Consider the following 20,677-nt stretch of genomic DNA (forward strand, 5'->3'; position numbering starts at 1 on the left):
CAAGTTCATTTGTGAATCTTGAATGTTGTCCAATCTTCCATGACCTAAAAGCAGAGTGGGTCAGCGGGGCACTGGCTGGAGAGAGCTTGGCCGTACCCTCGGCCTGCCTGCACTAGAAGAGGCCCTTTCTGTCACTCCAGCCCCACCTGACTTCATTTAATTTTAGAAAGCATCCTGTCTTTCTACACAAGAAGCATGACTAAAAGCTATCTTCCTAAAGCCCAGAAATATGTAGTTCCTAATCTTAGTTATGAGCTTCCAAAAACTACACCTCAAATGGATCATGTTTTTCCATAGAAGTTAAGAGTCAATCAGGGGCTCTGTTTCTGACTAAGGTTCTCTGCAAAAATTAAGGTCATAATCAACAAAAACACATAAAACACCATAAAAGCCTAATAATCTAAAACAGCAAACTTATGCTGCAATCACGAAATGAGCAAAATTATCCAAAACACATAGATTCTACAACAGCCTTTGCTGTGCTAAGTGTAACCACACCACATAAAATCAGAAAACTCGAAAATGCCAATAATTGGTCTTAAAATCAATGCATCCTCTACATAAACATTTCATTTATGTCCTTTCTTGGAATCTAGGAAAGGTTTTCTAGGAATAATCTGGGTGGCTCAGATTTCTCAAGAAAGCTTTTCAAGGAAGTTAGAGTTTTTCTCTGGCTTTGTTTCTCAGTAGTAGAGAGAATCATTCAAAGTCACCCCACTGGGGTTCATATTCTTTCAAAGCACATCTTGAAAAGTTTAGATGCTTAAAATAGTTATTGGTGATGCTGTTTTTCCTGTCCTGTTTTATGAGAGAAATATCTTTGAAAAGATATTTTCACCCGGATCACATGGTTTTATAGCGATATCTCCAGCAAACAACCTCATGGGCCTTTGATCAGGAATCCCCTTGGTTAATTCCAATGATAATTTTTGGGCCCCATAAAGTAGAACCCTGGGATCGCTGAACTGGAAGAGTATTAATTGGTGTGTATGTGAGCTTCACAAAACGAAAATACTCTCTGCATTCCACCACTCCCCCAAACTTCTTTCTCTGAGACCCAGTCTTCTTCCCACAGGCATTTTAAAAAGTGCTTTCCACAAGCACATACGCTATGGGAAGTCCAATGAAGTGAGAACTCAAGAAATACATCAAGCAGGTGGCTTGACCAAAGGAGCAATCCATGCAGGCCAAATAGTCCAACCCACTACAGGTGAAGAGCATCTTCAGGAGGAAGTGGGGGGCGTGCTGGAATAGCAGCGCTCGCGGCCCCTGATTTGAGACAAGTTTGCCCTTACCTCCTGTTTCAGCTTCCCACCAAATAGCATCATTTCTCTTACTCTCCAATTATCCCTCTTTCGTCTCAATATGTCCTTTCTGTCCCATGCATCCTCCTTGTCCCGTAGGACTCACAGAGACTATCTGATTTGTTCACTTTTGTGTTGTGTGATAGCCCAGTACCTGGAGCATGGTTGGTTTCTTTACCTTCCCTGCTTCTCCCTCTTATATCCGCATATTGAACGAATGAATGAATGAGTCTATAGGATGTCAGAAGAGGCTATGATTCAAAGTTAATAATTTTACTTTATTATATTATTCTTGCCTTGACAAACTGCCCTAGGCCCCTTTAAGTCTAAAGCCTATTAGAATCACATCTTTTCTTAATATTATATAGTCCAAATGTTGCTTACGTACTTTCTACAAGTTGCCTAATTTCACTATGCAGACAGACAGTAAAATGAGTCACTTATTTTTCCAGACACAGCAGACACATAACTTACTTCCAGTGGGAAAAGGCCTTGTTAACTTTGGCGACTCGATGCTTGGATTAATTGGTTGGCCTGAACCCCATATCTCAGGCTGATCTAAAAGAACTGAAAACATAAAAGAAAATTTCCCAGGGTGAGTTCAAAAAAGAAACGTTCCTGGATCTTAGAGCTTAAAATTTCAATTTAAAGTTGAGCTTCGCAAAATTATCTCCCTCTTGCCTCAGTCCTAGCAAAGTAATTCAGAAGTGTGTTACTCCTCATGCTTTTCAAGCAAAGAATGCAAATGGCGGTGGGGTGTGTGTGTGTGTGTGTGTGTGTGCGTGTGTGGTGATGGTAGGGGTGTCAGCGTGTGCACACATAGCTAAATAAAAACTTTGGAAATAGAGCATCTGTATTTTCTTCCTGGTTGGTCAGTTAAGGACATTCTGAATGTCAGTACATATACTGGTTCTATTTCTGATGCCCATTTGAAGATCCAGGCGTTAATCCCATGGACAGTCATTTCGAGTTGGTTTATTTAAAGTTTCATGTGAATCGGTTACAGAAATGAAAATTCCTGGGTTCTGTAGAGTGGTTCATAACTTTAAAGGATCATATAGGGTCTTTAAATAAGCCTTTTACAGCATCATAAAGAGAAATGACATTATTCTAAAAATGTTTGGTAAATATCTTAAGAGAACCAGAAAATAAATAAGAGTTTCCACACTTAAAGTAAATCAAAGAAATTAGGTATTGGGCCTAATGACACTGAACCTAATTTGTTTCTATTTCTTCTGTCTCCTTGTTTAGATTTTTTTTATTGCTATGGTAACAATGTAAACAACCAGATCTTCTCTGCACATATCATGTGCCAGGATCTATGTAAGTACTGCTTGTAATTCATTATGTTGTAAAATACAGGCTGGGAAGTTAGTGGGATGTGAATTTGAATCCTGTCTCTACAGTTAAGACTGTAGGACCTTGGGCCAGTGGTTTCACCTCTGAGCTTCCCTTCCTTCGGTGTAGAGATAATAAGAGCAATCTGAGAGTTACTAAAAGGATCACAGGAGATAATACAAATAAATACAAGGCATACAAACTCCATAAAACACACTTATCCCAAGGCCAGTAGCTATTATTAGGTATTCTAATCCATACAACACCGCCCGGTGGTTGATATTAGTACCATTTTCAGCAGGGGAAGCAAAGATTAAAGTGTTTAAATAACATGCCCAAGAGCTACCTGGTGAGGTAGAGGAGCCAGGATCTGATCCTGGGCATGCACACCTAACTCCAACATACATATTTTCTCCCCAGGCCTTTTAAATTAGTGATGGGAGAATCAATAAAAAGAAGTGAGAGTGAGTCGATCTGAAAGGTAAGTGCGGATATTGGAAGAGCTAGTGTGCTTGGTGCAAATGTTGGAACTTTGGGGGATGAAACCACCTCAAGACAAAGCAAGCCAGGCTCATAGACAAGTTCAGGTGTGTATCTCCTTTCTATCACAAACCCAAAGATGGTCTTAGTTCTGTTTTAACATGAAAGCAAATATTATCCAAAGATGTGAAGCAGCATTTTTTTGTATGGATTTGATGTGGGACACCACCTTGATTTTTTAAAAACTGTTTCCTATTTTGTAAATCAAGTTTCCATACAGTCACGGAATTCCTTTAATAGGTAGATTCAGAGGCAACAAATCAAATCCCACCTTTAGTCATTACACAATATAGTCATTAAAAAACAAACTTGATCATAGTTGAGTTAGTAAGACAACTGACAGACTCATTGCAAGGCCAACTTTACTTAGGGATTCTAAGTTGTAGACATTCAAATCCCTGACGGAGCAGTTTAGGGATGTTCCTTATGTGTTTTCCTAACTTAATGATTGAAAAATATTTTGATGTGGTTGACTGCTAGCTCTCTTCCAGTATCCATTCTCCATTTCTCCTCAGTTAAAAAGTTCTAGCTGGCCATATGGCACTAAATTCTCTCTTATTGTCTCTGGCTAAAGTGACATATGTCTCTTTCAGATTTTGCCCTCACAGGAATTGGCAGTGAGTATACTAGTCCTCCCTTTCCCCTCACTTTATTCTAACTGGGAGATGATGAGAGCTGGACCAGCTCCTTTGGACCCAGAGACAAAGGCCACATGTTAAGAATAGCAGACCCACCCTACCAGTCCTATATTGTTTACTTTGAGATTGTTGACATAAAACAGAAATAAAATTCTATATTGTTTAAGTCCCTGTACTTTGGATTCTCTTTGCTACTGTAGCTCAGTCTACTCATTATGCTTTCAAGTCCTGTTGTCCTTAACAGTTAAACTTGATTTCTTTGACCAACAGTATAAAAAATAACATTTTATTATACACACACCACAGTGTTTTTAGATCAAATGACTTTTCAGAAAAAACATTCCGTATTACCAAACACAGCTACCAGAGATACATGCACTGGACATAAATACATTTCAGGAATAGATTGGATCCCTTTTATAAGGAGCTTCATTTTTGTCAGCAAGGTATATATTATTTATAGCCATCCAAAAAAGATGGTTAATTTTAAAAAGTTAAATATTTCATTCTAGGAGGAAATATTTAGTAGGTAAACCCAATAATAATGGCTGAATTGATATTTTTTCTGCAACATTTTATTTGTAAGTTGCTCAGTGATTCAAGGTCATTCCTGGGTCTCGAGCCTGCAAACAAGCCTGTTGTGAGCAATCCAATTGACACTTCCACCCACCAGGTGAAGAAGAGAGTAAATGTGGTCGGAGAGGTTGAATCACCGTGACAGTGACTCTGCCAGGGAGTGTGAAGGTCTGGCTCCACCATGATGACCGTTTGGCTCACAGAGCACTTATTCCCTGACTTATTCCCAGTGATTTGTATCCATTTGCAATAATTCTTACTGATCGCTTTTGAGGAGTGAACTTGTTAGCTACTTGATATTTCCGGAAGTAAAGTTTCAAATCCTAAAATACTGGAGGTTTTCAAATGCAACTCTTGTTCCAACAGTACACCTAGATCAGAACTTTTCTTTCCCTTGAGGATCTGATGGGACATGGCTCAAAACACATACCTTTGCTCTAGGCGAGTTATACTTCAATGAAAACAATCTATAGAGATACACACTTTTCCTACCTTCTGTCTTCTGTTCCTCAAAAGCTGATTCTAATGGTGGACCAAAGAGGGGAGCAAGGGCCATCGTGTCATCTGTAGGCTTTTTGCTAAATCACACAGATTAAAACAAAACAGAGAGAAAGGGAGTATTAATGCTAAAAAGATATACAAGCTTTCGAATATTTTTCATGGTAAGGCAGATAGATGTGTGTGTACACAGGCATGAATGGAAGCTCCCATGGGGCTAGAAAGTATACGTAAAAATGTCAAATGTATTATGGACCAAGAGAATTAGTAGGAGATAAGATCCCCAGTTCTCAGTGGGCAACCAAGGAGATGGCCCAATAGAAATGAGTTGAAAAAGAAAAACTCTTTCAAATCATCATGATTCTCTATACCTAGAAGAGATAATACTAGAGATAACAGTTTATTGCAAAGCACCTTAGTCTCTTCGGATCTCAAAAACCATTTATATTTGTCTTCATCACATCCCTGTATTGTAGTTAATGCGGTTGGTGATTAGTAAAAGTCAGGTATAGGGAGGTTAAATGACAAGCCACCCAGGAAGTTTGTGTTTGAATCAGAAACTAGGTCTACTAGTTTCTAATTTCCATCCTGTCTCCCCAACCAACAAACACAATAGACTAGCTATAACCTCCTAACACCTTAAACACAGCTTATCTCAGAAAAAGAACATTGAGAAATCAAGGGGAAAGGAGGGAATAAGTTAAAATCTTACCCTTTCTCTTAATTATTACTTAAACTGATTATTAACAAAAGGCTGCATAATCTTCATTTCTTCCCAGACCTGATCCCCCTCATTGATCCTGATGAGTTCTGTGTGTGTGTGTGTGTGTGTGTGTGTGTGTCTGTGTAGTGGGAGTAAGAGGTGAGGGGGGAGTGGGGCTGGAGAAGGAGGGAAAATGAAAAAGATCCACCTTTTAAATAGAAATAGTAGTCTTTTTGGAAAACAATGCCCATTTGTACAGTACTTAACCCAAAGAATACACAGTGCAAAAATACAATGTTTTGCCAAAGACAAAAAAAAACAAATAGAAGATTCTTTTGGTGTATGACAGGTGCAATGTATCACGAAATTGGATCCAGCTGAAGAGGTTATTCTTTATAGGGCAATATACTCATGTATCAGATCAGCATTGCAAACACCAAAAGTCGTCTTCATACAGACTTTAACCCTCCCATTAGTGAGGGGTCTGCACATTCTGATAGACAGTCACTTTAGATGACTATACAGTTCTTCCCCCTAAGGATCTTCCTCAGGCTGCACTTGTGAGAAATGACAACATACTTGAATCATGCTATGGACTTACATATGAACAGAGCCTTTATTAATAGAAGTTGAAAGTTCAGCCTAAAGGAGATTTGCTGAATTGTTAACATTGCATGAAGCCTTACATAAAACACAACTAACGCCTTCCATGCTCACCTTATAAGTTCTGGAGTTGGTGTGGAACGCCTGGGTCTTGCCATTTCTTCACCTGATGTACAGGACAAAGAAAGCTTTTAGGCATACTTTTACTATTCCTTCCTGATATGTCTTATGAGCTATGTTTGGAAACACTTAGAGATTTAAGTCCCATCAATAAGCAACTCAATATGAAATTTTTGCAAAACAAACCCTCTACCCTGCAATTTAACAGCCACGTATCAGACATATGTAGTAGCATTTGATCTGGCGTTTGTAAAGCCTAATCAACCAAGGAATTACCATGATAAGCTGTTACACGGAAGAGTTGTATATTGCAGAGTTTAGCGGAGTAGCCTACCATTCTTCAAACGTCTGCCGCCTTGAGCAGTTCCGCTTTCCAATTACCATAAGAGAATACTAAGCCAGGCCATATGCACATAGTACAGGAATCCAGCATTCTTTGCCTGTTCTTTTCTTGAAATGCCAAGAAAATGTTATATGAATTTAGAATTTGCTAGAATGTGCTATATGCCACAGAGGAAAATCATGCCCTACGTAAATTATAACCTGTATCATATCACTTTGGTTGACTACAATTTTTATATCAGATAACATTATGAATGGGTTAGTTGCATCTATCTTCAGTTCCTTCTGCCCTTCTCCTCTCCCCTCCCCCCTCAACAAACCCACATTTGATTAAGTTCATTTCTAAAGGCAAATGATACATCAAGGGTTGATAAATAAAGGAAGAAGATAGCAATGTTTTTCCAAAAACATACTCATTTTCAGAATTTAAATATTAATCATTCAGAACCCATGAGGCCCCTTTATCATTACAAAATTTCTTTGCTGTAAAAGTAAAGCATTCATGAGCCTTAAAAATCAAGCCCAAGAGTGTATAATGCAAATACATACATATATATATATATGTATATATATATATATATATATATGTATATATATATATGTATACTCCAAGATCCAAGGAACTATTTCTTCTTTTAAAATTTATTCTATTTCTGGTAGCTAGGATATACTTACTGGATAAGTTCCTTTTAATTGCACCCTAGAATTAGAAATAGACACTATAAGGCTTAAGACCACATATATGTTATGTACAATATGTATATTTCTGTCATTGCAATTCAACTGAACTCAGAAATGCAGATGGGGAAAAATGAAATTTTTCTCAGAATTGTATTCAAGTTGGAAATTGTAGACAAACACATATAAATCAGTTTTTCGTTTTACTCAGGGATTATAGAGAGAAATGGAGGGTAAATCATAAGTCTCTGAACCGGAAAAACCCCTTACCTGGGTAGATTTGGTAAATTAAGCAAACATTGAATAGTCTATTTAAAAACAAAAAACAAAAAACCTTGAAGTCTATCAGAGAACTAAATCCAAGCTTAACATATGTTTGATGTTTGAAAATTATAGAATGTATTAGGAGTATTGTCTGCTTTTATCAGGGTAGGGGCGGTCCATGAATTGTCAGTAAAAACAGTCATTATTTTACTAATGTAATTTGTAAAAATCTAAGCAGCAAATGTTAAAGGGAAGGAAAACTTGGAGGCATTGCCCCTGGATGGGCTGTTGTAATCAGGGGGCCAGGGAATTCCGTTCTCCCCAGGTGCCCTCCCCACCCCAATTTACTCCCCCTGCCTGCCACAGGACCCACCTCTCTGCCACCTGGAAGTCATTCCTTTAGCTCAAGGCATTGTGCTACTGTAGGAATACAAAGAGCCCTGGCAGGAATTATTTGAGAAGTTCATGCCTCTCTTTTATAATACCTTAGCAGAAATTTATTTCCATCACAGAAAGATTGATTAGATAAAAAATCTGATTCAAAACTGCTCTGAAAGGTTCTTAGCATGGGGTGCTACCAGAAAAGGAGAGCACTGGAAGGGTGGCATCATGGGGTGGGACATGGCTGGAGAGGGCCTGCCTTAAGAGAATGGCGGGGCCAGTGCTGGGGGTGGGAAAGGGCAAGTATAGGGAAGTATTTCAGAGGGTGTGACCATGTGCTTAGTGGGGGGTCGCAGGTACGTTCTCTTCTCTCACATGATAACATTAACAACACAGGACAAGACGTAGTGCCTCTGTAACAGACCTGGAAGAAACTTCTTACCTTCTTTCCTAGGACTTATCAGAACTTCCTGTCTCATTTTGAACTCATTTACAATAGAAGGGCAGTTTCAATCTGAGCAAGAATTCACTAGATGTTTTCTAGTGAATGGCTCAATCTTTCGAACTATATTTTCTGGCTTGTCTTGCCTAGTAACACAATCAGTGTGTCTATGCCATTATAGAGAATTATTCCATTATTATTAAAGATTTTTAAAATAGATATTTATTTTCTTTAATGAATACACATTTTAAATTCATATGTTTAAGTTAACATGCTTGTTTAACTTAATAAGCATTTAAATTAAATATGGTCATTTAAATCAGCTACAGTCATTAGCATGGGAGTTTGGATACATGCTGGCTTTTGGAAAATAAGGCTCTGTAGACAAAAATAGGAGAACAAATCATCTAAATGGAATTAAAATGTTTTTCTAGGTTTCAGAGCCCCAGATGGTCAGATTTTTATGGGTGTGTAATAAAGATACTGGGGCCTCTACTTCCAAATAGTCAATCACAAGGTTGGCCATGAGGGAATGGGATCTATCTAGAATTATGAGACCTGAAACCCAAGAGATAGGGGACCCCAGAGTATCGAAGATCTTTTGGCTCTCTATCTTACCCCCTTTATTAAAAATGTAATACTTATGAAGCCAAAGAAGGTACAAGGCTTATTTTGTACTTATTGGTTCCAGGTGTATCCATGCATTCAATAGGTGTTTATTGTGGAGAGGCGCTAAGCAAGAAGGCCGGGTAACATTCTTATTAAATGCCCTGAGAAACAAACAGGGTTTTATTTATTTATTTTTATTTTTTATTTTTTTTAAGATTTTATTTATTTATTTGACAGAGAGAGAAACAGCGAGAGAGGGAACACAAGCAGGGGGAGTGGGAGAGGGAGAAGCAGGCTTCCCGCTGAGCAGGGAGCCCGACGCGGGGCCCGATCCCAGGACGCTGGGATCATGACCTGAGCCGAAGGCAGACGCTTAACGACTGAGCCACCCAGGCGCCCCACAAACAGGGTCTTAGAGGGGAGGGGGTGGGGGGGTGGGTTAGCCCAGTGATGGGTATTAAGGAGGGCACGTATTGCATGGAGCACTGGGTGTTATACGAAAACAATGGATCGTGGATCACTACATCAAAAACTAATGATGTATTGAATGGTGACTAACATAACATAATAAAATTAAAAATAAAATTAAATTAAATTAAAAAAAAAATGCTCCTCATAAATGAACAATCACCGGTTAAGTGCAAGCAAGATATGGCAAGAAAACTCTGTTGTTGAGAGATTAGGAAGAATAAAATAATATCACTTTAGAAAGGAACAAATAATACGCATGATCAGCAGGAAGTCGGCAGCAACAGACAAGAAAATCGCCATTGTCAGCTGGACCCGGCACATGGCTGTCTGATGCCCTGGAGCTGCAGCATGGCAAATCTAGAACAAGGTCAAGATTATGTCGACCACACAAACCAGTCAGGAAAAAGCCCACTGAATTAAAAAATGGTCTCCTTTCCAAAGGACCACATTTTTCCTCTTTTCAATGATTGTCCTTATATGTATGTTGTGAATCAATCATCTTCATTTTGAATTAATTTCCTCTTTTTCCTTTAAAAAAAAAAAAAAAGAGTAACTTGTCATACTCTGACATGTGGCCTAACTGCTGGGGAGAAATCATCCACATGTGAATAGCAGTCCCTGGAGGTGTTATCTTTGATCATTGGCTATATGGTGTAAACAGAGAACCACCAGCTTGTCAGCTGGGGCAGACTAGTGGCCTCACATAATGATCAATCAAATCGGCATATGCCCATGGAGGGCATTTCTGAGGGCACTGTTTTCAGTTCCATTTCCTCTCTCAAGGTAGAGGGGAGGTCATTTCAAACATAGTAAAGACCCTTCTTTTTGTTGCTTTAAATTCATCAGACTCTTCAGCCTGAGTAAAATGACTGGGATTTCACTTTGAGCAATGCAAACTAATACTGATTCGACTTCAGTGGTGAAATAATAGATTTATGTGACAGCCTAGGAGTATTGACCCGAAAACATGTCTCTTCCTCCCAAGATGGAAATTATGATTATATATTATTATGTAATATCAGTATATCAGTATACTGACCAATGTAAATTATGGTCCAGAAACTTATTTTAAATTTGGGCTTAAAAACAATGTGGCTTAAAAATTGTTTCCTTACTTTCCTTATAGTTTTCTAGTTTTTATTGTCATTCTATGTGCTTTCTGGCCAACCTCCAGGCCTTGTATATACACCATACACACCCACACACACACATTTTTCAAGTCTAGCACTAGGGTTGGGATATCTATGTATTAATTTAGTTTGTTATGGAGAAGTGTCCTGATAATTCTAAAACATGCTCTTGATGCTCATAGGACCAGAGGCTTCCAACCAGTAAACCTAATTCATCTGCTTCATTCATAGAGTTATCATAAATTTAATGGCGAATCCAAACCTGGCCACCTTGCCTTGGCAACAATTTTCTCTATACATGTTTAAGGTAAAAATGTTGAGGGTTCTTACCGGACTGCGCCTCTGTGATCAGCAAAAAGGAAGAGAGAACAGATACCTAGTCAGAGAATGATGGATCAGTCAACAGGCTTGGGTAATAGAGGACTTCATAAACAGCCGACCAAACATACACTCTTTAAGTAACCAGGCCAAAGGAAAACAGGCAGTCATCGTGCCTGTGGCTTATTTAAACCATAAGGAAGTTTGGAGAACCTTAAAAAGAAGCGATCTGTGGTATAATATAGCTTTGCTAATGGGGTGTACTATTTCAGCGATGTGCATACAAGAACAAGAAAGAAACGTCCAAGAAAACTTCACTGACAGCTTTTAATGTTTTGTCATAAGGAATTTCTCTCCAGATTATTTGGGGAGGAGGTTTTAGAGATTAGGTATGACAGAGAAAAGTATTTCCACACACAACGGGGTGTTAGCAAATGCCATAAACATAATTCATTTCCCACATAATTTGGACTAAATTGGAGCCTCCCCAAATCAGAGAGCAGGAGTAGAAAGACCTCTTTGCCTGGCTCTTCTCTTTGATGTACTATGGAATGAATGCTGATGAGGACTTTTTTTTGGCCTGGTGATTTGGGCAGCCTCTACCAAAGGGTAGGGACATGATGAGGAAGACGAGGAGCCCCTGACAAGGACAGATGGCAATAATGCAAACTGTCCACCATCAGTAGAACAATGGTGGACCAGATGATGTCTGGAATAACACAACTAGCAGACATATGACTTCTCTCTTTCACTTCTCCCACCTGGATTATGGCTGCTGTCAATTTACCCCAACAATCTCTGATTACTCTCCCTCTTCAGGATTTTTCTGTAGCAAGTAACAAGAGTGACTATCACGTGAGTGGGGAAAGAGATGTTGCTTAGAGTTTTGTTTTCAAAATATGGGCTACCCCATGAAGTTACTAAAGGCTACCTGGGACCCAGTATTGCCCCAATCCCCAAATCCAGGCCAGGAGCACAAGCACGTAAGTCTCTAGAAGGTTGCTCAAATGAGAAGGACTGTTCTACTCTAGAACATAGACAGGAAACAAGCCTCTAGTGTTTTATACCTGGGAGGCCCCAAGCATATCTGGACCAATGGCCTATTGATAAAGAGGGGGAAGTGAGTCTCTGAGACCCACAGCTAGTGAATGCATAGAACCAGAGACAGAGTTTGGATCTCTGGTCTCATTCTTACATTATATTGTTGGAGGACTCCTAAAGCAGAGAATCATGAATGGTTACTTCCTGTTTTGAATGTTGTATAACAGAACTCATTATTTTGGAACTATTTACTCTAGTCAATTTTATTTCTAATATTTTAGACTTTCTCATTTGCCTGATTTTCCAGGTTCTACTCTATATTGTTCCCACCTTTCTTATACCTTTGTTGATATGGGTGGATGTAATTTATTTAAATCAGAGAAAAAAACCATTTATGAATATGTATTTCTGGGCTTAAATTCTTTTACTAATTCATACTATGTTTTGAGAGGAATTCAGTATCTTATATGAACATTTAGACTTTATAATTCTTTTAATGACCAGACTAAAATTCTTCTCTAAGAAGAAAATGTGGGAATTTATGATTTTAACTTCAATCTCATGGCAAACAAATCACTTTTAAAAGTAGCATAAACTACAGCAAAGAGAGGAATGAAAGTGACACAAATTTCCCTAAGATGAAATTATGAAAAGTAATGCAAAATGAAATGCCGATCATACCCATACAGAGGCAGAACCTTAAATTCAAAAAAACTTTATTAATTTAAGATTAGAGAGAACACTTTTCAAAATAATTTAAGTTATATCAGTCTACCCAAATTAAGCCATATTTTAATCTCCAATGACTTAAAAACCTATATTTTTAATGAACAGTTCCTGTTTGTATTTTTTTCCTAGCGAAAAACAACATCATAAGACAGCATTTGGCTTGCTGGAAGGAGGTGGGTGGGGGGATGGTCTGAATGGGTGATGGGCATTAAGGAGGGCATTTATTGGGATGAAACTGGGTGTTAGATGTAAGTGTTGAATCCCTAAATTCTACTCCTGAAACCAATACTACACTGTATGTTAACTAACCTGAACTAAAAAAAAGATAGCGTTTTGGAAACTCCACTTGTAAAATGCCTTCTTCATTGGGAAAAGCTGTTCAAATTCATGCAGTCACAAGCATGAACCCAGAAGTCCCAGCTAGAAGCTGTGGAGAGCTCAGACCCAGAAATCCTCAAAGTCCATAATTAAGAGCTATTTGAAACCTTCAAAAGAAAAAGAATTCTACACGTCAAATTGAAGGGCTCCGTGCTTGTTATTTATCACCATTAAGATGCATAAAGCAGTTATAGGCTCTGCTGAACAACAGTTTTGACAGCAAAATCTGTAAGAGCCAGGAAAGGAGGGTCTTTACCTATTTTTCATTTTACTCTTTCTCTTCTCATTTTCCAAGATCTTTGAAGCCTTTAGCGTTTTATCTTTGTTCTACCAACATATAGAATTTGCTTCAAAGGTGGAAGGAAAGTCATTTGTATCCAGTCTTGGTACATTCTAATTTAGATTCTTTTTTTTTTTTTTTTTTTGTGAGAGAGAGAGAGAGCGAAAGCGTGAGAGTGCATGAGGTGAGGGGGCGGGGAGGGGCAGAGGGAGAGAGAGAGAATCTCAAGCAGGCTCCATGCCCAGCATGGAGCCCAAGGTGCGGCTCAATCTCACAACCTTGAGATCAGGACCTGAGCCCAAATCAAGAATCAGACGCTTCACTGACTGAGCTACCCAGGTGGCCCCCGGTCTTGATATATTCTGTAAGCTGAACACTAGGCGTTGAGTGACAAACTCAGATGAGTACAGGGCAAGGAGAGGGGTGCTATTGGTAAAGGCATGTGTCTTTCACAAAGCTCTGGGGAACTCAACACTACTCAAGTGCACCCATGTCTGCCTTGCAAAAAATTTGGGCCTAGGGCTGCCAGATCGAGTTGTCGAGAGAAGCAGCACATCCTGATTTTTTTTTTTAATTTCAAACATTCTGGTTTTTAAATGGGGTTAAAGTTGTTTTTAACTGCACAAGCAAACAAAACACTTATTCAGTTGTTCAGAATCTGCAGGTGGCCAATTTGTCTCTGATTGCAGACATCTGTATCACATATAATAAGCTCTCAGTAAATTTTATCTACTGTTCTTATTACTTCACCTGATTACTCGAACAGGGACTTTGCAATTGGTCTATTCCTTTTCTGAACAAATCTCCTGTGCTCCTATTTAAATATTAATTGCTCAATTCCTAGATTTCTCTTGATCTTCTGGTACATTCTGGAAAAGGTTTGGGAAATATTTATTATTCCCTCTACTTCTATTTTGGTGTTCAAATAAGAGATAACTCTTACTTTGTATCTTGAGGTTATTTTCAAGGTGGGTGTGCACTAATAATTTATAATTTGGTCACTAGAATGAAGATCTTCTGTTAAAACATGTTGTATTTCTAGAATGTATATAATTTGCAATATGAATATGCCTCCCTCAGATAATATTTCAGCCTATGTCCTCATAGTTTCCCCAGTGTCCTTATTCCACACCAGCTTTGCTTTGTTATTTTTTGCACAAAAGGATTAATTTTAAGTCAGCCTACTAGGATACCTTAGTCTTAGCCAATGCGGGTAAGTGTTTTAAGATATTTATAAAAAGAAGTAACCAAACACAATCTGTCTTGCTCATCAAAATCACTAAGTCAGCCTCAGGTTTTGAAGTTTTACAACATGCTAAATTCAGTGCTATGGGAAATCAGAGGAAAATGCATGAAAAGCTACCAAGCACCAAACAAAATATTTTTATATAGGCTAGTCATAGCAAATTCAGTGATTCATGTTAGAGAATTTTCTAGGAAAGAATTAGAATATGTGATCATTATGCGTATTATTTTTATTCCAGCCCATTTCCTTACTTGCTTTTAAATGCTGATGGGGAAGGCCAGCTACCTGGCAAGGTCTTATCCTCTACCCCCATCCCTTATAGGAGTTTGTCTATATTTAAATTTGTTCCTGTATCCATTACAAGTCAGATTACAGTGAATACCTATCATGTCCAATGGGACTTGGTTGAGATGATCTTCTGAAACTCCATTTGGGAAGAGAAACAAAGAGCCCACTACTAACCAAGATAATCATTAAGACTCAACCAGATTGAGCAATCAACAAGATGGACACTTCCAAAGGAAAATGAGGCCAGGGAGTGGGAGGAGGACTCGTCCTTAAAAACACACAGATCAAAATGACAAGGATTACTTGCAGTTAAAATTGCGGTAAGGACGACAGGGGAAAACCCATGAGGAACAGTGCCTTTTTGAGGCACTGGAGGTAGACTTCAGGCCACCCAATTGAGTCAATTTTTGAAGTGGCCAAATTTGAATAAGTTAGAGAAAGATTCAGAGTCAGGAATAAGTGCAATCGGCAAAATATAAAGAAAGGCTACTAGAGCAGACCACCAAAATTGTATGCCACATAGCACATGATATGTAGATGACTCTCAGTTACTCAGAAGCGGGCCATTCAGTTTAGTAGTAGCAGTAGTGATAATAATAATAATGTGTTTATTTTATTTTTAGAAACCAAAAGACTTTGGGTTCGTATTTTGATGTATTTTAGTATTTTGATCCCATTTTTGTTCTTCTGTGTCTTCCACTTCTCCTCCCTCCCATCACACGGACTTGCCACAGGTCGGGTATCCTGCAGTGGTACAGAGACCACCAGGCAGAGGCCAGTGGATGGGATGACAAGTTTACTGCAGCATCCACTTAGGTGAGTTAAGTACAACCAACCACCAACCATTCCTTGGTGCTCGTTAACATGGAAACACAGTATTTCCATGATTTTCGGTGGAGAGGTTACCTGTGTCAGCCGAGCATCGGCATCCTGGGAACACTTTCCCAATATACCAGGTAACTGGGAAGAGAACACTGAATTTTTTTTCCTTTTTTTTTTTTTTTTAGTAGATCTATTTCATTGTTGTCCTAAAATAAAAAAAAAATGTAGGTACATCGCAGCAGATTTATGCTGCCGTTAAAAATCACCCACTGGTACTAAAAAGGAGTGTGAAAGAGTTGCTTTGCACTTTATAAAGATCTTATTTTTCTGTCTCTTTGACAACTCCAGAAGGGGATATTTTTCTGATTAGCTGAAAAACAAAAGAAGAAAGACAACTTCCCTCTTCTAGGCCAGCTTCACAGGCTTTCATTCATGGATGCTATCATGTTGTGCATTAAACAAGAAATTAACTTAAAAGAATGTTTGCCTAGCTCACGGTATGTATAGGTAGCTTGACTAATCCAAGTGGAAAATGCAGTAAATAAAACTCAATACCTTAAATATTTAATCATATGCCTGTGATGGAGGCAGAGGTGAATCTTCACAAAATTACACCGTGGCCCTTCATAACAGACTTGTAAAATCACTTAGCAACCAACTTCCTTTTTTTCCCCATGGGGCATAATTAGACCTTGTCCTGGTTCACAAAGGTTTGTTTTTAAAATTCAAAATCTTGTTTAGGTGTTAAACACAGTCAGTCATTATGCAGATGATGAAAATGAACAGAAGTCATGTTTGGCCAAAATGTGGAAAGGACTTATTTCTTACCGGACTTTTCCTCTAAAAAGCGTAGGCATGAGGCAGAAAAAGAAAGAGAAAATGAGAGAGGTGAAATGTATTTTCAGAGAAACAGATAAGGCTCAGAATAACCTTCCTTAAAGCAGCTCAAGGCATTGCTCTTCTAATGGCTCTTTCTGGGCGTCTGACATAATCATTCCCAGGTTACCTTTAGCTTGAAGGGTGGCAGAACACTCACCCCAAAATCTGTTACTTCGCTATATTGATGATTTTTGAACAGCAAGCATTTGAAAATGGTAAATGCAAGGAGACACTGTCTCTGAACAACCCTAATCTGTCTAGAGATAAATGCTCCAAAAGAACTGTCATAAATCCCTTTCCCAGGAGTGTTATTGATCAGGGAGCACTGACTCAGCGCTGGAGACGAGACCGGAAGTCGATACCGCACCTTGACAAACCTGATCACACAATATTCTTCCCATCTATTCTTCCTAAAGATCAGATGCTCTCCCTTCAGAGGCCTATGTCCCCTCCCCTTTCCCTACTCAGCGATATTTAATTCAGGATTCTAAAACCACCTCTTTGAGTTTCACTTTTCCTGGGTGTCTCCCACATGTACATGAAATGTACATGTTACTCCATTTCTGTTTGTTTTTCTCCTTAACGTGTCTTTTTGTTAGAGTCCCAGCTGAACACCCAAGTGGGTAGAGATCAAGTCTTGCCTCCCATACAAGTTCAAGCTATAGAGGGCATTGGTGTGGCCTCCTTTGGGCACATTCTAAGCTCTCTTGAATGGTTTGCTTTTATCAAGTAGATTTGTGCTTTGAAAATAGAAAATTATGCTTTGTAATATCGAAGAGATTTGGAAAATGCCATTATTGCAATGCAGCTGAGCAGGGTCATAAAACATGAGAGTTTCCACTAACTCCAGCTTTGTCAGGGAACCCGGTACCTGTCATCGCCTCACAAGATACCCTGGCTACACTCACCAATCCTTTCATCCCATCTTTCGATTCTCCCCACTCCCCATGGACAATAGGAAATCACTGTCCCCGTGAGTAGCCGTTGGCCCCCTCAGAAAGCTCTTTTATTTCTTGGGCAACGTCGTGGTGATGGCCTCATCCCTGGCTGACCGCTGTGCCTTCTGCACGCACTTCTTAGCTGATGGTCCTATTTCCAGTTTCACCCCCTAAATTCATCCTTTGCGTTAGCTCCAGAATTATTTTTCAAAATAGTGAAATGAATAGATTACCCCGCTCCTCGGGAGCCTCCCAATTATTCGGAAAATAGAACACACACTCCATGTCAGTTATGCCTTCCAGAAGGGCTCCAACTTACCCTCACCCTTCCTCTTCCACCGCTGCCTGTAGGGAGCCCACGCTTAAGTGCAGAGGCTCCTGGTCATCTGGATGTTCAGTGCCCTCACCCGCTTCCCTGCCTTCTGCTCAGGCTGTCTCTGGAGCCCTCCATTACAGTGTTACTTATTCTTTGAGGCCAGCACTGTTTCTTCCATGGGGCCTTCCCCAAGCCTCCCCATCAGAATAAGTTGTTCCCTTTTCTTGTTTGATCACAGCACGTTCTTTTTGTTCAAAATAACCACCTCAGATTGAAGGTCTTTCTGTTTGCCTGACGGTTATCAGCCTCGGGGAGAACAAAGGTCCACATTGCTAGCATATTCTTTGCAGTTCTTATTTTGTCCTGTGTTATTAAGGTGTCTCCACTCGATTATTAGCTCACAGTCATGGTCAAGAATGGACCCTCTCTGGTCCCAAACATAGTGCTAAGCACACAGGAGGCATTCAAAGCAGGCTTAGGAGTTCCCTTTCGGGGAGCCATTAAAACACTATAAAATGTTTGAAGCATAATGTCTTTTAAAATACAGAAAGATGAATTGCACTCTGAAATAAAGCTGAATTGTATATGCCCCAAGGGATGTGGCCCCAGTTGTAATGTTCCTTCTCCATCTCCTATAAATGTTTCACTTAGCTCCCACTTAACTGTTGATCTCTCTGCCATTAGTGACCCCAGGGGCAAATATATGTTACAGAGGTTCCCAGGAACTAGCTCAGCTTTGTACAAACATTAGTATTGAGCTACGTGTTCAGATCTCCAGGGTAGAATGTTCTTTTATAGCAAAAAACTAATGCTTCAGGGTCAAGATAGGGGCTGACTTTCAGCCCCAGACCCTTGGTAAGTAACACAGAGAAATGAAAATTATTAAAGTCCGTGTTCTCAACCTACAGACAGAAAGAAATTCTTGGGTTAAAATCAAATAGCTTCAAAGGAGTTGTCCGGGAAGGAGCAGGAAGAGCCTTTCTATATTTAAATTAGCTTAACCCCTTATTTTCTGCCTTTGAGCAAGTTGTCCTGTGCCTTGATTTGATAATGTCTAAGGGAGGGATGTAGATTCTTTGTGGAATTGTAGAATTGTTGTGAGGATTAAAAGATGTGGATGATATTGATAGCTAATGTTTACTGAGAACTATTACTGATTTATCTTATACAGGTGTCCTTGTTATTTCTAATTTACCAGTGAGGAAAAGGAGGCTCAGATGAATTCCGAGGCTACACAGTTACAAAGGAACAGAGCTGGGAATGGATCCCAGCTTATCTACCTCCCCAGAGCCTGGCTGGGGTGGGCCCATGAAACAGACCAAGTCCCCTATACTGTTATCCCACTTTCAGGGCCTTATCAGCACTGGGTTCTAGAAACAACACAGCTAAAAGCTCACAGATCACAGAACCTGGAAAATAATCTCGGATCTTTCCAAAGGAAAGAGTCAAATAGATCTTGTCTATCTATCATAGCAGGTCTCAAGGGATGAGCTTTTCAGCATGTGAGCTTGTGTTTCTAGGCATGGTTTCAGACCTAGGAATTAAACTCTGATTAGAAGGTAAATTTCTCAGTCTTCTCCTAGAATTAAATGCATTATACTGAATTAGAAGAACAAACATGAACATACAAATGATAAGGGCTCTTTCTCCTCCCCACACCTTCCCATTCCAGGCTTCATGGTGATTATAACTTTTTTTTTAAGATTTTATTTATTTATTTGAGAGACAGAGAGAGAGAGAGAGAGCACAGGCAGAGGGAAGAGACAGAGGGAGAGGGAGAAGCAGGCTCCCCGTGGAGCAGGGAGCCTGACATGGCCAGATTCCTGGACCCTGGGATCATGACCTGAGCCAAAGACAGATGTCCAGCTGCCCAACCAACTAAGCCACCCAGGTGCCCCAGGCTTCATGGTGATTAAGCCATTTTTATTCAATATACTGTTTTGCTTTAATTGTTAGCAGCTCCGACACCTAGGCTATGGCTCCTTGGCTTAAGGATTTCTTCAGACTATTAAACAAATTAAAAAAAAAAAAAAAACCCATAAGACAATTCTCCTTTGGGGAAAATAAAGGTATTTCTTGATTTAAAATGAACTCACAGCATCAGAGTTGATTTTTAATTATGGAAAAGATACTAAGAAAATTGGGAAAGAGATGTATACGCCCAGGTACACTTGTACATAGAATGAGTGCATTTTTGGACTAGACAAAACATATACCTAAAATATAATCACTGAATCATCTCTAGTGCAGGGATTTTCCTGTGCTATAGCCTGAGAAACTATAATTCTTTAATTTGCAAGCCTTGTTGAAAGGCAGCTCATCCTTATCCTAAATATCTTTCTAGTGTCAGGAGTCATTCAAGTTAGGTCTTGTTGAAGCCTACATTTCTGTATAAGGGGTTTGAAAGCAGCAACATTTACAGTAGAATTTAGTTCAAGACCCAGAGCCAGAGCTAACAGAGGTGAATGAAGAAGGTATACACCAGAGTTTAGTGATCCTTACACAGAGGTTTTGTGCTCTAAATATATCCCTGCACTCTTAACAAGGAACAAGCTGCCATGGGAATTTTTGGCAGCAAGCTTCCTAAGAATGGAACCAAGACACAAAAAACCAAGTCTAATCTATAAGCTTCTTAAGAGTCTGCAACTGTTTAACCTCAAAAATAAGATGGCTATATTTTGGATCTTTATATTTAATGAATGAGATTTTATTATAAATATAACCACTTCTTATCAGTTGTGCCTGACAAAAGAAGCAAAAGGATAATTTATTCATTTATTAAACCATTAACAGATATTTACTGGG

General features: G+C 39.2%; 1 protein-coding gene across 20 annotated transcripts in view; it reads right to left on the reverse strand.

The window, feature by feature from the left end:
* The window catches only part of SGIP1 (SH3GL interacting endocytic adaptor 1), a 199,283-nt gene that overhangs the window by 63,184 nt on the left and 115,422 nt on the right, over positions 1-20,677 (reverse strand). For 15 of the 20 annotated variants that reach the window (XM_032426797.1, XM_032426806.1, XM_032426805.1 and 12 more), the window contains 6 exons: positions 16,568-16,579; positions 10,968-10,979; positions 7,338-7,362; positions 6,315-6,366; positions 4,889-4,974; positions 1,779-1,871 (listed from right to left, as the gene is read on the reverse strand). In XM_032426797.1, coding sequence (XP_032282688.1) covers positions 1,779-1,871; positions 4,889-4,974; positions 6,315-6,366; positions 7,338-7,362; positions 10,968-10,979; positions 16,568-16,579 — 280 coding nt within the window. The remainder of the gene's footprint in view (positions 1-1,778; positions 1,872-4,888; positions 4,975-6,314; positions 6,367-7,337; positions 7,363-10,967; positions 10,980-16,567; positions 16,580-20,677) is intronic. The other 5 variants (XM_032426802.1, XM_032426882.1, XM_032426874.1 and 2 more) reach the window with 1 other exon arrangement.

This window comes from Phoca vitulina, unplaced genomic scaffold, assembly GCF_004348235.1.
Source record: "Phoca vitulina isolate PV1807 unplaced genomic scaffold, GSC_HSeal_1.0 scaffold2, whole genome shotgun sequence".
In the NCBI taxonomy this organism is placed as follows: Eukaryota; Metazoa; Chordata; class Mammalia; order Carnivora; family Phocidae; genus Phoca; species Phoca vitulina.